General features: G+C 38.3%; 1 protein-coding gene across 1 annotated transcript in view; it reads right to left on the reverse strand.

Annotated features, from left to right (window-relative positions):
• LOC124607191 (lipid droplet-regulating VLDL assembly factor AUP1-like) overlaps positions 1–18,428 on the reverse strand; it is a 93,806-nt gene that overhangs the window by 38,352 nt on the left and 37,026 nt on the right. Inside the window, exons 5-6 of the mRNA XM_047139412.1 lie at positions 12,724–12,876; positions 6,336–6,456 (exon numbers count right to left, since the gene is read on the reverse strand). Coding sequence (XP_046995368.1) covers positions 6,336–6,456; positions 12,724–12,876 — 274 coding nt within the window. The remainder of the gene's footprint in view (positions 1–6,335; positions 6,457–12,723; positions 12,877–18,428) is intronic.

Genomic DNA, 18,428 nt, shown 5'->3' on the forward strand with positions numbered 1-18,428 from the left:
CACCACGAATTGTATTTAATCTATCCTTTCTGAACACAATTAGGTCTTCTGTAAAAATTTCGACTGAACTTATTTCTAGCTTTAGCCAGTTTTCTGTACCTGCAATGATTTGAGTTTCAGTGCTTTCTGTTAACACTAGGAGTTCTGCTTCTTTCCCAGTTCAGCTACAGCAATTTACAACTACAATATAGATTGCTGCTTGGCATATCTTCCTGCATTTGTGCTGCACCCTTTTAGACAAATAACCCTGAGTTAATAACGAGCATCAAAACAGATACAGGGATTAATGAACACAGGGTTGTCATAGTCATATTGAATATTGTAACCCCCAAATGCTCCAAAAATAAACAAAAATATACCTATTCAAAAAAGCAGATAAAAATTCAGTTGACACCTTCCTGAGAGACAATCTCCACTTCTTCCTAATTAATAATATAAGCGAAGACCAGATGTGGCTTGCATTCAAAGAAGTAGTATTAGCAGCAAATGAGAGATTGATACCTAATAAATTAACAAACGATGGAGCTGTTCCTCCTTGGTACACAAACAGGTCAGAACACTGTTGCACAAACAACAAAACAAACATGCCAAATTTAAACAGACGCAAAATCACCAAGATTGGCGGTCTTTTACAGAAGCTCGAAATGTAGCACGGGCTTCAATGCGAGATGCTTATAACAATTTCCACAATGAAACTTTGCCTCAAAATCTGGCAGAAAATCCAAAGAGATTCTGGTTGTATGTGATGTACGTTACTGGCAAGAAACAAACAATGCCTTCTCTGCACAATAGCAATGGAGATACTATCGAATACAGTGCTGCCAAAGCAGAGTTACTAAACACAGCCTTCCGAAATGCCTTCACAAAAGAAGGCAAAGTAAATATTCCCGAATTCAAATCAAGAACAGCTGCCAACATGAGTAACTTACAAGTAAATATCCTCGGAGTAGTGAAGCAACTTAAATCGCTTAATAAAAGCAAGGCTTTTGGTCCAGACTGTACACCAATTAGGTTCCTTTCAGAGTATGGTGATGCATTAGTTCCGCACTTAATCATATACAACCATTCACTTGACCAAAGATCCATACCCAAAGACTGGAAAGCTGCACAGGTCACACCAATATTCAAGAAAAAGTAGTAGGAGTAATCCACTTAATTACAGGCCCATATCATTAACGTCAACATGCAGCAGGATTTTGGAACATATATCGTGTTCAAACATTATGAATTGCCTACAACTAGCTATTTATTCGCATGAAGTGTTGAGTGCTACTGACAAGGGATTTCAGATCTATTCCATATTTATGGATTTCAGGAAGGCTTTTGACACTGTACCACAAAAGCAGCTTGTAGTGAAATTGCTTGTTAATGGAATATTGTCTCAATTATGTGACTGGATTTGTGATTTCCTGTCAGAGAAGTCACAGTTCGTAGTAACTGATGGAGCATCATTGAGTTAAACAAAGGTGATTTCTGATGTCCCCCAAGGTAGTGTTATAGGCCATTTGCTGTTCCTTATCTATATAAATGATTTGGGAGACAATCTGAGCAGCCATCTTAGGTTGTTTGCAGATGACACTGTTGTTTATCAACTAATAAAGTCAACAGAAGATCAAAACAAATTGCAAAACAATTCAGAAAAGATACCTGAATGGTGCGAGAATTGGCAGTTGACCCTAAATAACGAAGTGTGAGGTCATCCACATGAGTGCTAAAAGGAATTCATTTAACTTCTGTTACACGTTAAATCAGTCAAATCTAAAGACCGTAAATTCAACTAAATACCTATAAATTACAATTATGAACAACGTAAGCTGGAAGGAACACACAGTAAATGTTGTGGGGAAGGCTAACCAAAGACTGCGTTTTATTGGCAGCACTATTAGAAAATGTAACAAGTCTACTAAGGAGACTGCCTACACTAAACTTGTCCGTCCTCTTTTAGATTACTGCTGCGCGGTGTGGGATCCTTAACAGAGAGAACTGATGGAGTACACCAAAAAAGTTCAAAGGAGGGCACCACATTTTGTATTATTGTGAAATATGGGAGAGAGTGTCACTGTAATTAGACAGGATTTGGGCTGGACATCATTAAAAGAAAGGCATTTTTCGTTGTGTCGGAATCTTCTCATGAAATTCCAATCACCAACTTTCTCCTCTGAATGCAAAAATATTTTGTTGACACTGACTTACATAGGGAGAAATGATCACCACGATAAAATAAGAGAAATCAGAGCTTGTACGGAAAGATATAGGTGTTCGTTCTTTCCACAAACTATACAAGATTGGAATAATAGAGAACTGTGAAGGTGGTTTGATGAGCCCTCTGCCTGACACTTAAATGTGATTTGCAGAGTATCCATGTAGATGTAGATAGATGTAGACTGGTAACACATCTGTGATTTCCCCAAGATGCTTTAACCTAAAAAGCCGCCCAGTCCCCTCCACACAGCCTCTGCTACCCACGTAGCTGCTTCCTGTGTGTACATCTTTAATTATATGAAGTCTACACTGATAGGATATTCATGCTTCAGAAGCAGGCAGTTAGAATACTTGCTAATAACAGCAAATGCCAATTCTGAAGGATTACTTCATCAAGTATAATTTACTGACTGTGAGCTCATTGTATGTTCTTAAGACAATTATGACTGTAAAAGAGGATGAAGAAATAAGTGTAATGAAGTGAGACATTCATAACTAAAATACGTGAACCTGGTGCAATTACCATAGGATGCTGAGTAATAAGGGAGCTATAGACCACAGTGTACTTGTAGCTGGAAGACAATTCTGTACATTTAGTTTTTACAGATCCATCATATAGATGTGGACGCAGGTATGTGGCTGATCAGTAACTTGTAGAAAAAGGCCACCAACAGCTGTAGTTCTTCCTAAAATGAAGTGTCAAAACTAGTTGCTTAAATAATAAAAGGAAGAGTTACAGCTGTCGGTATCCTTTTTCTAAAAGAATTCTGTAACAGGTTGCCAAATAATATAAGGCAACTCTATGCAAATCTTTTTAATGGCAATCTGAAACAGTTGCTAACTAAACGACATTTATAACCAAAGATTTCTGATCACCTGTCAGTATTATTACATTTGTAGATATTTCGTTACATTAGTGGTGATAACTGTTTATATAATAGTATATAATGTGCTACTTACATGTATTCATTATATTTATGGCATGGTAACATAAATGTACAAAAATAATGTTCAAGACTGAAATTATTACAGTGGAATCCCTATTTTACATTTTTGTCAGGTCCTGACTTAAAAACTGTGAAACTGAGAAAAACGCAGAATCAAAGGAGATGTTAAAACCCCCAAAATAAGAGCAAAAACAAATGCATAAAATCTGTCTCAATGATGAGAATTAAATGTACAATAAAATGCTTATATAATAATTTGTGGTAAAATCACAGATTTGTAACAGCAAACAAAAACTCTTTTTACTGAAATTGGTAGCTGGGTACAAAGTAACCGAGCTATTTTACGATGTGCTATGACAACCAATTACACCTCAAACCATGCTTCTTTGAGACATCTTTCCTTCATGTTCAACCAGGAAAAAGCAAAAATTGATGAACGTGGTGAATTAAACTGAAAATTGTGACGTACAGTGAGAGGCATCAGAATCTAACATAGGGTGGTGTGTGTTTTCCTTCTGTAGCCAATGACAGTTTAATTGGGCTGAGTAGACTTCAAGCTGCATATATATAAGCTTGAAACATGTTTTTGAAACATGGGAACATCTATCCCTAGCCAGTATAGATTAAAGGAATCAATGTTTCAGGACAACTACTGCATATCACCTCTGCACAGTGCAAGTGTACATTTACATGTCGCATTGTGTCATCTGTTGTCTAGAGTTGTTTTCTCCTGCTGTATTAAGTTTTCCTGGGGGAAGAAAAATTGCAGTGAACGAGGCAGCAGACTGTCAAGTTTTTACCATTGAACCAAGCTGACGGGCTGTTTGTGAAATATATGAAGCAAGCAGTACAAGAACAGCAATAAAACAAGACACTCTGCAGAACACTGCTGCTACATTTGGTAGAATACTGAGAAACCAAAATAAGGTCATTTGTCATAACTTGCTTCAAAACATGGAAATAAGTACTCAAGGCTCTGGAATGAATCTCCTACTGACAAAACATTAAGACTAACACTGTATCTGGTTGAAATTGCTTTCCTTAAATTTCTATTTTTTTTTTTTTTAAAGAAAATGTGAAACCAAATTCAACATCATTAGATGATATCCACGTGAAATTACAGAAACTAAAGCTGTCTTCCATATACAGCTCCTATATGTAGCAAGTTTTTCCCCACCAGTTGTTTTATAGTATGTTTTCCATCACCAAAGTCAACGATTTTATGCAAACCAACAAATCTATTTCTTACAACAACTAATACAATTTTATCAACCAGTGCCAAGTACTGTACAAACTCTCCAACAAAATAATATAGTAATTTCAAAACCAATTACAAAATTCTTTGATAAATGCAACCTTATTCTGTAAAACTATAAAACAATGAGATATGCTAATGAGCTTCAGATCACAAGTCACATAAATAAATACATAATGAACAAATGAGGACAACGTCTTTCATTGTGTTTGCATGAACCTTCGAATATTAAAAATGCAGCATGCAGCACATATTACAGTTTCCTCATCTCTAGACATGGTGTGGCAGACAACATGAAAACAATGCAATAAATGGCATTGCAGATAATGCAAATACACTGAGATATGTTTACTGCAAGTGAAGACAGAAACAGAGACAAGAAACAATGTTGGAAACAGATGGGAAACAATGAAGGAAATAATGTTTCCAATACAAACACGTTTCCAGTGGCATTGTGAACGCAACTTCAAACCACTTTTTGCAGTTGTGACGTCACTAGTGGGCTTTTGACTGTCAACTTTGGCGAGCGCTCGTGAACAACCCCTGCATGAACTTTGTGTATTTCAATCATTCATTTCTTTCATAGTGTGTGATATGTGCACAGTGTGCCATTTCAAAGCAATTGTATATTAAAAGTATATCACAAATACCTCACACTTATTATTAAAAGTCAATTAATAAAAAATTAATGATGTAATGCTTCAAGAGATTTTATGATAATTAATGCACAATACTAAATTCTGACAAAAAATCTGTACTGTAATGAATAACACCATGATTACATGACTTAAGAGGTTACAGGTTTTTAACTCAGTGCATGACAATATCTTTTTTCAACTTAGCATTGTTATCACATTCACTGCTTTCGTAATACAGTACTTTCTGCAATATTCAATGTTGTTAAACATTACTGTTTGGTTAGAGAAAGAAGGATGAAATAAATATTTATCTGTTTATTTATGAATATGTGGTGATTTCTGAGTATGTGGTGAGGAAGGAACATAAAGAGAACAGCTTAAATTGCTGGAAGTGAAATGAGCCATATTATTCCTTGTCACAAATATTTTGCACAAACATATTCCCCTGAAGAGTGGTGGCTACAACAGATTCTCCTGTCACTACCACATTGATAAAAAACAACTTGTAATAATTGAAAGATCATTCCTTGTCACCTTCACAGTGCCACCATGTTATGATTACACCAGCTCCTGCAAAAAATAGTGTGAAATGTACTCAACCCCTCATCATTGCACGGTGAAGCTAAATGTTGCAAGTTGTGTTGGCAATGACAATAGTGGATTACGTCAGCATTTCCTCTCTCATGTCTCCCCTCTCTACAACAGCCTAAAATATTCCCTTAACTCTGCCAGCACCCATGGTGCAAATCATCTGTCTGTTGTGCCACTTATAACTCATTTTGTCACATCAAATGTCAGTAGGAAGAAAACAGGACGAAGTCAAGTGATACATCAAGTAAGAACTGAGAATCAAGTAATTGTTACTAGCAAGGAACATAAAAATGAAATTTTTAGCATTTACCTCACGAGTTTTTCACAGCGGCTTTGAATTTATGATGTAGAATTGCAAAAAAACGTAAAATCAGAGAATGTATATTCGAAGTTCTACTGCATGTACAAATAAAGATTTTTTTATCATCATCATCATCATCATCATCATCATCATCTCTATCTCTTTATTATATTTCCCTTCGTCATAAATATTTCTATATTTCTAGTACGTTAGAAGTGCATGAAATACTAATATTTCACAAGACAATTTTGTGAAATATCAAGAGAATGTTAACAACTATGTAGGTTCACTTCAGAACAAAACTTTTATGTAATCTCTAAAGTACATAAATTAGTTTGAATTTTCTAATGGACGATTTTAGTATTCATTTACAATCACAACCAACAGAGGCAAACATTTACCTTATCTGCTGCAGTGCAAGTTGTGGCTGAAAGACCTAGCGCAGCTGCAATTTCTGTCTGCAAGCGCTTGGCAAAGGCAGAGTCGTCCTCATCCTCTTCACGCCTCATCACAGGAAGAAATCTGAATAAGATATACAATTCATCACCTAATATGACAATTACATAATTACCAGGTGATTTTCTGAATGGAAGAAATTTGCACAGAAGTGTGAATAGTTACTATCAAAGGCCATCACTCACGTGGCAAGAGTTATTTAGATTTTAAAAATTTCCAGCTCTATATGTCAGTTATTCATGCAACTAATGTTTCCATATGCAATCTGTTTAATGCCAAACAACATAAGGTGCTACTATAAAACTACTAACACTGAAGTGGGACATTGTTGCTTTTCTTTTTATATCTTTGATTAAAACAATCCTTACACTAGCAGTCAGTACACATAGAGGGGCATTGGTCTTCCTCATGCAGAACCACTATTTTCTCAGCTGTCCCATTATTTCTATCCGGACATTCCTTCACTACCATCTGTATAAATCAGTATTTCAGAATGATCATAGTGCAATATCAAGTGTGTGTGCAAGTGCGAATATGCGTGCGCACATTTGCCTATATATGTTGCTCCAGAATTTGTCATTATCACAATAAAATGAAATCAACACATTGATGATCTAATTCTAAAATTACTGTTTGGCCTGCGCTCCACTTAAAACCTTTGTCACTGTGTTGTCCAGCAATCAGAAATTCAAAGCTGGCATATATTACAGACAAATATTGTCAAGCATTCAAAGAAAAATGTATGAAACGTTTGTTCTGCAAATGTTTTGTAAATGTAAAGTCATGCAGGGCTCTCTTTAAGAACATTAACATTATAACAATACTGTGTCATTATGATCATAAAGGCATTTATGGGTAACAGTTCCCAATGAAATATGAAGCAGACAACTATAACACCATTCACACACAGACTTTGTATCCTGTTTTCAGCTGCATGGAGGAGGTATACACTCAAGTGCGAATGCATTTAAGGAGGTGGCAGCAGATGTAACAAGAGTCACTAACACACCAGGAATAAAAAATTAAAGAAAAAACCTTAGCAGTGATTCCTTGTGGACATCTTAATATTCGGAACCTGTGATCATATACACTACTTTTGTAACAGAAATAGAATGTTCCTAATAAAAATAAAGCAATAACCTGACAGTAAATATATCATTATTTTCCTCTGATAATCCCATATATTCATATAAATATATTAAATAACTAAGACATATTTTAACTATAAATAAAGATACGCTAATATCATATAAGCAGACTACTATTAATGAGAGAGTGAAGTTAGCATAACATACAAGCAGTCTAGTAGCAGCTTCAGTCTGCAATGTGAATTGTGGAACAATGACCCAACTCATCACACGCCACACAGCCATACGCTCATAGATATAATAGCAACAAAGCGACCAGATAAAATAATTCGCGTCAATCAGACATTTGCTCCGGGACTCTCTGCTCATGACGTGATATTCTTAAATTGCTCAATGTATACTACCAAAGAAAAATCTCACCTGGTAACCTACAGAAACCTAAAAAATGTTAACCCTGACGCTCTTCAAAAGGATTGCTCAGACATCCCTTGGCATGATCTAAGCAATGAACCAACTTTAGACGGAAAAATTAGGGAATTATGTCACAAAATTATTGCACTGTATGATAAACATGCTCCTCAATGCACTGTCAAGGTAAAGAGAGCTCCCACTCCGTGGCTCACCACTGCATTACACCAGTTAATGAATAAATGTGATGCTGCACATAGGGCCTTCAAGCGTAACCCAACTCCCGAGGTGTACGAAGCTTATAGGAAACTCCGAAACAGAACCAAGCAAAGCATGAGGAATGCCAAAATCAGACATGCCCACTCTGTCGTATGCAGCATATCAAAACCTGCTGCACTGTGGAAAAAGCTGCGCAGTTTTGGTATAGGGTAGCGAAGATCTGACGCTGTTTATCAAGCGTCTGCAGAAGAATTAAACAATTTCTTCTCAACAGCTGTAAACTGCCACTCAGCAACAAATTACCAGCCCCAAGATATCAATCTCTCGAGATACAAGTTTTTCCTAAAACATGTCACTACTGGCACAGTACACAAGGCAATTATGAGAATCTCTTCCGAGGCAGTAGGAAATGATGGAGTGAGCATTGGCATGATTAAGAACATCGTAGACACTATTATTCCAGTTATCACAGACATCTTCAACCTGTCTCTTGTTAGTAGTACATATCCTACTGAGTGGAAGCAAAGTTTAATTCAACCCTAAGTCGCCAGGTGACTACAGGCCGATCAGCATACTACCTGCAATATCTAAAGCCCTAGAATACATCGTCCATGAACAGCTGACGGATTACCTCAAAACTCATAACATCCATGACAAATATCAGTCAGGCTTTCGAAAGCACCATAGTACTGCAACTGCATTAATCAAAGTAACTGATGACATTAAACATGCTATGGACAGACGTGAAGCTACCATCCTAACACTGCTTGACTTTAGCAAGGCTTTTGATACAGTTGACTTCGATATATTACTAATTAAAATGAAACAGCTGAATTTCTCAAACAGTGCAATACACTGGTTCGACAGCTACCTCAAAAACAGAAGTCAACAAGTCATTTGTGGGTCGGAAAAGTCATCATGGAAAAACGTGCTCTCTGGAGTTCCCCAAGGCTCCGTCCTTGGTCCATTACTCTTCTCACTGTACATTAATGATATTTCTTCAGTGATTCACTCCTGCAACTACCATCTATATGCCGACGACATCCAACTGTACAAAAGTGCAAGCCCCCAGAACATTGCTGACGCAGTAGCGAGTATAAACGCAGATCTTTGCTCTGTTTCTCGATGGGCACAGAACCTAGGTCTGAAACTAAACCCCAAGAAATCCCAGGTCATACTTATATCTCATCCAAAGTTAATCAGCCGGTACTTTCGCGAAACAGTCCCTCAAATACTCCTCAATGGTACCCAACTACCATACCAAAAAACAGTAAGAGACCTTGGAATAATCTTGGATGAACACCTAAACTGGGAAGAACAAACAGTCACAGCTTGCCGGAAATCGCTCTCCTCCCTACATGCAATTCAAAAATTTAGAAAAATATTTCCAACCCATATTAAACAAAAATTAGTCCAAACACTAGTCTTGCCTAATCTTTACTACTGTGATGTAGTTCAACATGGCACAAATAATGAAAATTCGAGATGCCTCGAGCTAGTGATGAATGCTTGTGTTAGATACGTATGCAACATACGGTTGTATGATCATATCAGTCCTTCATACTCCCAGCTAGGTTGGATACGCCCACATAAGGCACGCGATCTCCACACGATGTGCTTACTTCATCGATTTCTTAGCCACTGGTGCCCCCAATACTTATCTTCTCACATTAAACACCTATCATCATTCCACAACCGCAATACCAGATCGGATATGTCTAGCATCTTGGCTGTACCTTTACATAGCACAAAATCTTCTCCGTGTCATTCTCCATCTCAGCCATACGACTATGGAACGTGCTCCCCTGTGATCTGCGTCTTGTCCAGAACCACTCAACATTCAAGAGGGAACTCAAAACTTACATATTAGGGAAGGTATAGCCACCATTGTTGTGCCCCTCTCATCTCTTTCTTTCTCCTCTCCACCATAGCTTCGAATTTTACCATTCTATTTCTCTTCCTCTAACCTATCTACCTCTTCTATATCTCTTTCACCCCACTCTATCGTCTTATGTCCCTGCTCGATGAGAATAACTCACAAGCTGCAAGAACATAATGAGAAAATTCCCAACTAGGAACTAGCAATAGGACTGACATTCATAAAAGAAAAATATGTTTACTTTCATATACATAGTCATTACTATTATTATTATTATTATTATTATTCTTGATTGTTACAATTATTCTTGATTGTTATAATTATTTTTTTGATTGCTACAATTATCATTGTACTACTGATATAATCTCTATTTTTTTTCTTTAAAATTAATACTGTATAACACATTATATGTCCTTAATGTTCTGTAGAAACTGTAATTCGTTCAATCTGAGTATGCCTGGTTAGGTGTAAGAGAGGGCCTGAAGGCCATAATCTTGCCAGGTAAAATAAATGCATAAATAAATAAAGTCTACAGAAATAAGTGAATCAAAATCAATTCATTACATCAGTCACCATTCAGATGGACTGATTGCCAACATAACGAAGAGACTGTATGAGAATGACTTGATGGGAACTGAATGTAGTTACTACAATTAATTAGAATTTTCTTGGAGTGTGGTGTCATAGCCAGTTGATACCTCACAGGGGGTAATCGTTCTGTGTGCAGAGGTTGGCATTAGAGGTTTCGCAGTTGTCCGACAGTGCCAGTGCCAGTGCCAGTGCCAGTGCCAGTGATCAGAACTACCCAACCACTGGTCACATGACTGCCACACCCCCTGAGCTGAGGCATCACCAATCACCTGGACATGAGATCGCCTGACTACAGCTCTAGCCAGTTCCTGCCAAATAGCTCCAGTTAGCAGCAGACGAGGACTGTCACGGTGCAGTCGCAACTTTCTCTACAAAAGTAGTACATAAAAACTGGCCTCAGGACTTATGTTAATTTGTGTATTATGAACAGTTAAAGTTTTTAACTTATACTGGATTTCCCAAGGACTTGTATACACAGTTTGATAAGGATGCTCTATATCAAAGTTACGTATAGTACAAAACTGCTCCCCGTGGTGGTGTTTTCTCATTCTTTTGATTTCTGCCTTAGAAGCCATGCACTGTCCTGACAGAGCAAGAGTACTCTTTGCAATGAGATATTACCTGGCCACTTCACGGAGTTTCAATCCTATAATTCTCCTTCTCTTCTTTTCTTTACAAAAACAAAGAAATGCATTTCACTGATCCTTCAAGCAAAATACATTGTTTGAAGCATGAATTATTTTATGAAATCATAACTAAAAAGATAGTTCCATCTTGCTTATCAAACAAATAATTGTGACAATATAAATTACATTGATGATATCAGTTTTCTCACTAAATGAGATAAACAAAAGCTTAAAATAAGTCTAGTGGAAGCTACTTCCAACTGACTGACTTCTTTCTTACATTTTCACTTATATCTGAAGTTCGAAACCAAGTTCAACAGCTCTGGAAACAACAACAAAAAAAGGAAAACTGACAGAATCAGTCGAATTATTAGAGCTTTCGTAGCTTCTGACTGCAATGTTTTCTTGTCAAATATTTCCACAAACAGCAGTATCTGAATTTTACCAATAAAATCTCTTGTATCAATATTCTTAATGGTAAGTGATCTACCTGAATTATCATCACTTAATCGTTCTCCAGTATCACATACTACAAATAAAGATTACAGGATAACTTGTTAACAAGGAAGATTTACTTGTCCTTTTCCCTAACTGATCAAATGTATTCCTTTTTTGCAAGTACAAAGTGTGAGTTTAAATAAAACAGTAAAATGTGTACCTAAGGTAATACAACATACAGGGTGACAATTATTGAACTATATGAAATAAAATTGTCATAACCGTTGAATGGTTTGCATTAGGACATTCAAACTGCATGGTTGGCCATGGGGCATGATGGAAATTACTACGCCCACTTTCATTTGGACGAGTTTGTCTGTACGCCAAATTAGTGCATTTGGGGGACTGAGAAGCCTCATTTCGTGACTGAGAAGTCTCTTCACCCTCAACGGGTAACTGTGGTGTGAAATGTCCAGTAACAGAATAATCAGTGCAATATTCCTTGATGGCACAGTGACTAGCAAAAGGTATGAGAAGGTTCTGGAAGATGATTTCATCCTCATTATCCAAAGTGACCTAATTTTGAAAAGATGTGGTTCACGCAAGATGGAGCTTGGCCCCATCAAAGCAGGAGAGTGTTTGATGTCCTGGAGGAGAACTTTGGGGAACACATTCTGACTCTGCGGTACCCGGGGCCACTGGCATGGGCCTCGACTGGCCGCCACATTCTCTGAATCTGAACACATGTGATTACTTTTGTGGGGCTATATGAAAAACAAGATGTACTGCAAGAACCACAAAGCCATTGTTCAGCTGAAAACAGCCCTTCAGGAGGCCACTGACAGCATCGAAGTTCCGACACTTCAGCGGGTATTGCAGAATTTCGATATTTGTCTGTGCCACATCATTGCTAATGATGGCAGGCATATCAAACATGGCATAAACTAGCCTTAAATATCTGTAGTGATGTTTACATGTGGAATAAAGTGTATGCACCCTGTAGTTTGTAACTAATTTACATTTTTTTCATATAGTTCAATAATTGTCACCCTGTATATGTCATCACTTGAAGCTGCATACTAACATGAGAGTATACATTGTGTAAGGCGTAAAAAGAAACCAGAAGAGATCTGCCCATGTGGAAGATGACAGCAATGTGGGTGCCACATCTGCAAATGCTGGCCGTTTGATTTTCACAGCAACTGGCTGCACAGCACTGAATTCACATGGAGCAAATCTGGAAAAAAAAAATTCAGTCTAGCAATCTAAAAATGAATACATACAATACTATTCCAGCAGTAAGTTACAGAAACTGCAGACAGTGTTTCACTAAATAAATGCTCCTTCAGAAAGTGGCTAGTCTATCACATTGTACAGAAACACACACACACACACACACACACACACACACACACACACACACACACAGAGAGAGAGAGAGAGAGAGAGAGAGAGAGAGAGAGAGAGAGAGAGAGAGAGAGAGAGAGGGTGAAGGAGATTCCGAGAGAGGGGGTGGGGGGAATTAATAATAACAATAATAATAATAATAATAATAATCCACACCAACTGCACAGCAGGAATGACAAAGTTCAAGAGTGACAGTGTTTGCAGCAACTTCAATGTAAATATCATTGTATTCAGTTTCATTGTATTCAGCTATCAGCAAACAAGAGCCTTGTTTCATTAAACCTGAACTAAGTTGTCTATTTTGTCTGGTCCTCACTCATTATCCTCACAGAAACATCTATGATACTAAACTATGGTAAACAAGCAGGAGCTACATTTAAGTCATTATCTGCTATGAAGCCAGGTTGCATCACCCAAGTATGTTAAGCAAATACACTGAAGAGCCAAAGAAACCGGTACGCCTGCCTAATATCATGTAGGGCCCCCACACGAGCAAGCCAGAGTATCTCAACAGGATGTGGCATGGACTTTACTAATGTCTAAAGTAGTGCTGGAGGGAATTGACAACATGAATCCTGCAGTGCTGTCCATAAATCCATAAGAGCATGAGCTGGTGGAGATCTCTTCTGAACAGCTTGTAGCAAGGCATGACAGTATGTTCAATAACGATCAAGGGTACACTAGTGGGCCATTGACCAAAAGTCCATATCGATTATGTTTCATTGAATGGTTCATGTGCTGACACTTGTTGATGGCCCAGCATTGAAATCTGCAGTAATTTGTGGAAGGGTTGCACATCTGTTACGTTGAACAATTCTCTTCAGTCGTTGTTGGTCCTGTTCTTGCAGAATCTTTTTCCGGCCGTGCGAAGTCAGAGATTTGATATTTTACCGGATTCCTGATATTCACGATACATTCATGAAATGGTTGTATGGGAAAATCTCCACTTAATAGCTACCTCGGAGATGCCGTGTCCCATAGCTTGGGCACGAACTATAACACCAAGTTCCAACTCACTCAAATCTCGATAATTTGCCATTGCAGCAGCAGTAACTGAGCTAACAATTGTGCCAGACACTTGTTGACTTACATAGGCATTGCCAACTGCAGTGCCATATTCTGCCTGTTTACATATCTCTGTATTTAAATACACATGCCTATCCAATTTTCTATGGCACTTCAGTGTACTTTCTATATTTTTCAACCATCTTACATCCAGAATTTCACATATCTTTCCAGCATGTCTGCCCACTGCAAGTATCCAAGTTTCCCCTCTTCCTTTTTAATGTGATCCCTGGTGCTTCACTGCTTCATAAATTCAAGATCTCAGCCATATCCTTAGTTTTAGGAAGACATACCCTCTACAGTCTCATGGTTAGCATTGCAAGACTTCACACATTTGAATACTAATGACCACTTAAACCAAGAATAATAGGAACTTCTGGAAATAATAGAAATTTGTGACACCACATTCTTTTCAGTAATGTTTTAAGGGGAGTACATATGACGGAATTGGTCAAAAAGTGACATTTTCGGATTATTATCTCTTATTAATATTTGATCTCTCCTGAATAATTTGATGCATTATTTGTCGAAAAATTCCAATTGGAAGTGTAGTTTTTATCATTTCAAAGTTAATTGTGTGTGTGAAAAATTATCTGGTCGTTCTGCACTGACTTGCCTAAGTATCTCTCTCTCGAACTATTCAATCTATAAGGCCGTGATTTTCAGCTATTTATTCCTTGAAATCATGTTAATGTTCGTGTTAAGAGGTTGGATGCACTGTGTAAACAGAAATGGCGGTATAGCACATGCATTTTGTTTATTTACTTTGTGGTGGTTGTGTTTCATAAGTTTTGAACTGGAAACATAGTGGTTTGGTGTTTATTATATGCTCTTATACCTCTTTTCAACATGACGAAAAGAAAGGATTGTTTTAAAAAGTGACATTTCCATGGAAATCAGCATATCACAAAATCTGAATCCAGTGTTGATCCTGAAATAGATATTTCACAGACCTGTGATAAGGACACACCTACTAGCGCTTCGAAGAGGAAACTTTGAGACCATGAGGATTTATTTATTGACAGAGATCAAAATAGTTTAGGTTATGTTCTTTTAGATTTGAGTGTGTTAGGACAAGTTTTGCAAGATGCTGTGTCATGTAAGGTTTGTGGTGGGCAAATTAACATCTCTGAGGACTCATCTGCAAGAACTGAACTGGCTAACAAACTGAATATTCAGTGCGAAGTTTGCAGGCTCTCAACATCATTTTGGACTTCTGGAAAGTGCAAGTATGACTTGTTTGAGAGCAATGTTAGATTCCTGTGTGGAATGAGGTGCATTGGGAAAGGATTTACTGCAGCTGAAGTATTATGTGCAACGCTGAACTTGCCAAACCCACCAACCAGATCAAGTAAGTACACAGAAGTAATTGGTGAATGTGTCAAATCTGTTGCTGTTGCTTTTATGAAAGCTGCTGCTAAAGAAGCAGTAGAACTAAATAACACAACAGACTTATCTGTGGCAGTTGATGGCACATGGCAGAAGAGACGTCACACACAAAAAAAAAAAAAAAAAAAAATGCAGTTGCAACTGTCACTAGTGTTGACACAGGTAAAGTTTTAGACATTGAAGTGCTAACTAAATACTGTCATTAGTGTAAATCAGTTGATGAAACACGTGAAAGCCATAAAACAAATTGTGCTAAGAATTATGAGGGAACTAGTGGGGGTATGGAGGCTATTGCAGTTGTTTATGTTCAGATGTTCACAACAGGAGAGAGGTGTGTGTTACAATGAATACTTGGGGGACGGTGATTCAAAAGTTTACAAATCAGTAGTGGAAAGCCAACCTTATGGTAATAAGCAGATTGTTAAGATTGAATGTGTGGGCCACGTTCAAAAACGGATGGGAACACGTCTCCAAAAATTGAAGCAGACAAAAGGAAAAAAGAAGTTATCAGATGGAAAGACTCTAAATGGTAAAGGAAGACTTACAGACAAAAACATTGATGAACTCCGGCATTATTATGGAATGGCAATAAGAAACAATACATATGACCTATAAGGGATGAAATGAGCATTGTGGGCTACATTCTTCCACAAATCTTCCACTGATGATACACCTATACGTGGTCTTTGTCCACCTGGTTTTGATTCATGGTGCAACTACCGCAAAGCTCAGGCAGCAGGTACCGAGGAACAATTTAGGCACAAAAATAGCATACCATCTGTAGTGATGGAAGCTATTAAACCAATATACAGGGTGTTACAAAAAGGTACGGCCAAACTTTCAGGACACATTCCTCACACACAAAGATAGAAAATATATTATGTGGACATGTGTCCGGAAACGCTTACTTTCCATGTTAGAGCTCATTTTATTACTTCTCTTCAAATCAAATTAATCATTGAATGGAAACACACAGCAACACAACGTACCAGCGTGACTTCAAACACTTTGTTACAGGAAATGTTCAAAATGTCCTCCGTTAGCCAGGATACATGCACCCACCCTCCGTCACATGGAATCCCTGATGCGCTGATGCAACCCTCGAGAATGGCGTATTGTATCACAGCCATCCACAATACGAGCACGAAGAGTCTCTACATTTGGTACCGGGGTTGCGTAGACAAGAGTTTTCAAATGCCCCCATAAATGAAAGTCAAGAGGGTTGAGGTCAGGTGAGTGTGAAGGCCATGGAATTGGTCCGCCTCTACCAATCCATCAGTCACCGAATCTGTTGCTGAGAAGCATACGAACACTTCGACTGAAATGTGCTGGAGCTCCATCGTGCATGAACCACATGTTGTGTCATACTTGTAAAGGCACACATTCTAGCAGCACAGGTAGAATATCCCGTATGAAATCATGATAACGTGATCCATTGAGTGGAGGTGAAAGAACATGGGGCCCAATCAAGACATCACCAACAACGCCTGCCCAAACGTTCATAGAAAATCTGTGTTGATGACGTGATTGCACAATTGCGTGCGGATTTACAATTTGATCGCGTTGGAATGAAGCCTCATCCGTAAAGAGAACATTTGCACTGAAATGAGGATTGACACATTGTTGGATGAACCATTCGCAGAAGTGTACCCGTGGAGGTCAATCAGCTGCTGATAGTGCCTGCACACGCTGTACATGGTACGGAAACAACTGGTTCTCTCGTAGTACTCTCCATACAGTGACATGGTCAATGTTACCTTGTACAGCAGCAACTTCTCTGACGCTGACATTAGGGTTATCGTCAACTGTACGAAGAATTGCCTCGCCCATTGCAGGTGTCGTTGTTCTACGTCTTCCCCAGTCGGGAGACATAGACTGGAATGTTCCGTGCTCCCTAGGATGCCGATCAATTGCTTCGAACGTCTTCCTGTCGGGACACCTTCGTTCTGGAAATCTGTCTCAATACAAACGTACCGCGCTACGGCTGTTGCCACGTGCTAATCCATACACCAAATGGGCATCTGCCAACTGTGCATTTGTAAACATTGCACTGACTGCAAAACCACGTTTGTGATGAACACTAACCTGTTGATGCTAGGTACTGATGTGCTTGATGCTAGTACTGTAGAGCAATGAGTTGCAGGTCAACACAAGCACCAAAGTCAACATTACCTTCCTTCAATTGGGCCAACTGGCGGAGAATCGAGGAAGTACAGTACATACTGACGAAACTAAAATGAGCTATAACATGGAAATTAAGCGTTTCCGGACGCATGTCCACATAACATCTTTTCTTTATTTGTGTGTAAGGAATGTTACCTGAAAGTTTGGCCGTACCTTTCTGTAACACCCTGTATAGCGAAATATCTCATCCTCACCTCCTTTCCAAATTTCTCCATGGTCGAACACAAAACCTGAATGAGTCTTTCAATAATGTAATTTGGACCCGCGTACCAAAAAATGTCTTTGTAGGAAGGAAAACTCTAAGCTTGGGTGTTTGTGATGCTATGATAACATTTAATGATGGTATAAAGGGAAGAATTGGGGTACTAGAGGAACTTGGTATCACTCCAGGTGCCAACACACTGCAAGCCTTTCAGCGAATGGATCGACTTACGATCATGAAAGCCCAGTGTGCAGCAGAGGAAATGACTAAAGAAGCAAGGGGCAGGAAAAGAAGGGAGCTTCTAGGTTTGCAGGATAGTCAATAACAGGATCCAGATAATGCTGATTATGGGCCTGGCTGTTTCTAGAAGCTGGCATGCCTCCATGTGTAAGTTAATATCAAATAAAATGTTTGAACTTGATTTGCCGAAAATACATTTTTAAAATTATTTGACCCATTATCTCAGGAACTATTGCAGATACACATCTCTAATTTTACACTATGTTACCACTTAGTATACTGCAGCTACTGAACCTCCCAAA

Source organism: Schistocerca americana, chromosome 3 (genome assembly GCF_021461395.2).
Source record: "Schistocerca americana isolate TAMUIC-IGC-003095 chromosome 3, iqSchAmer2.1, whole genome shotgun sequence".
NCBI classification, from domain to species: domain Eukaryota; kingdom Metazoa; phylum Arthropoda; class Insecta; order Orthoptera; family Acrididae; genus Schistocerca; species Schistocerca americana.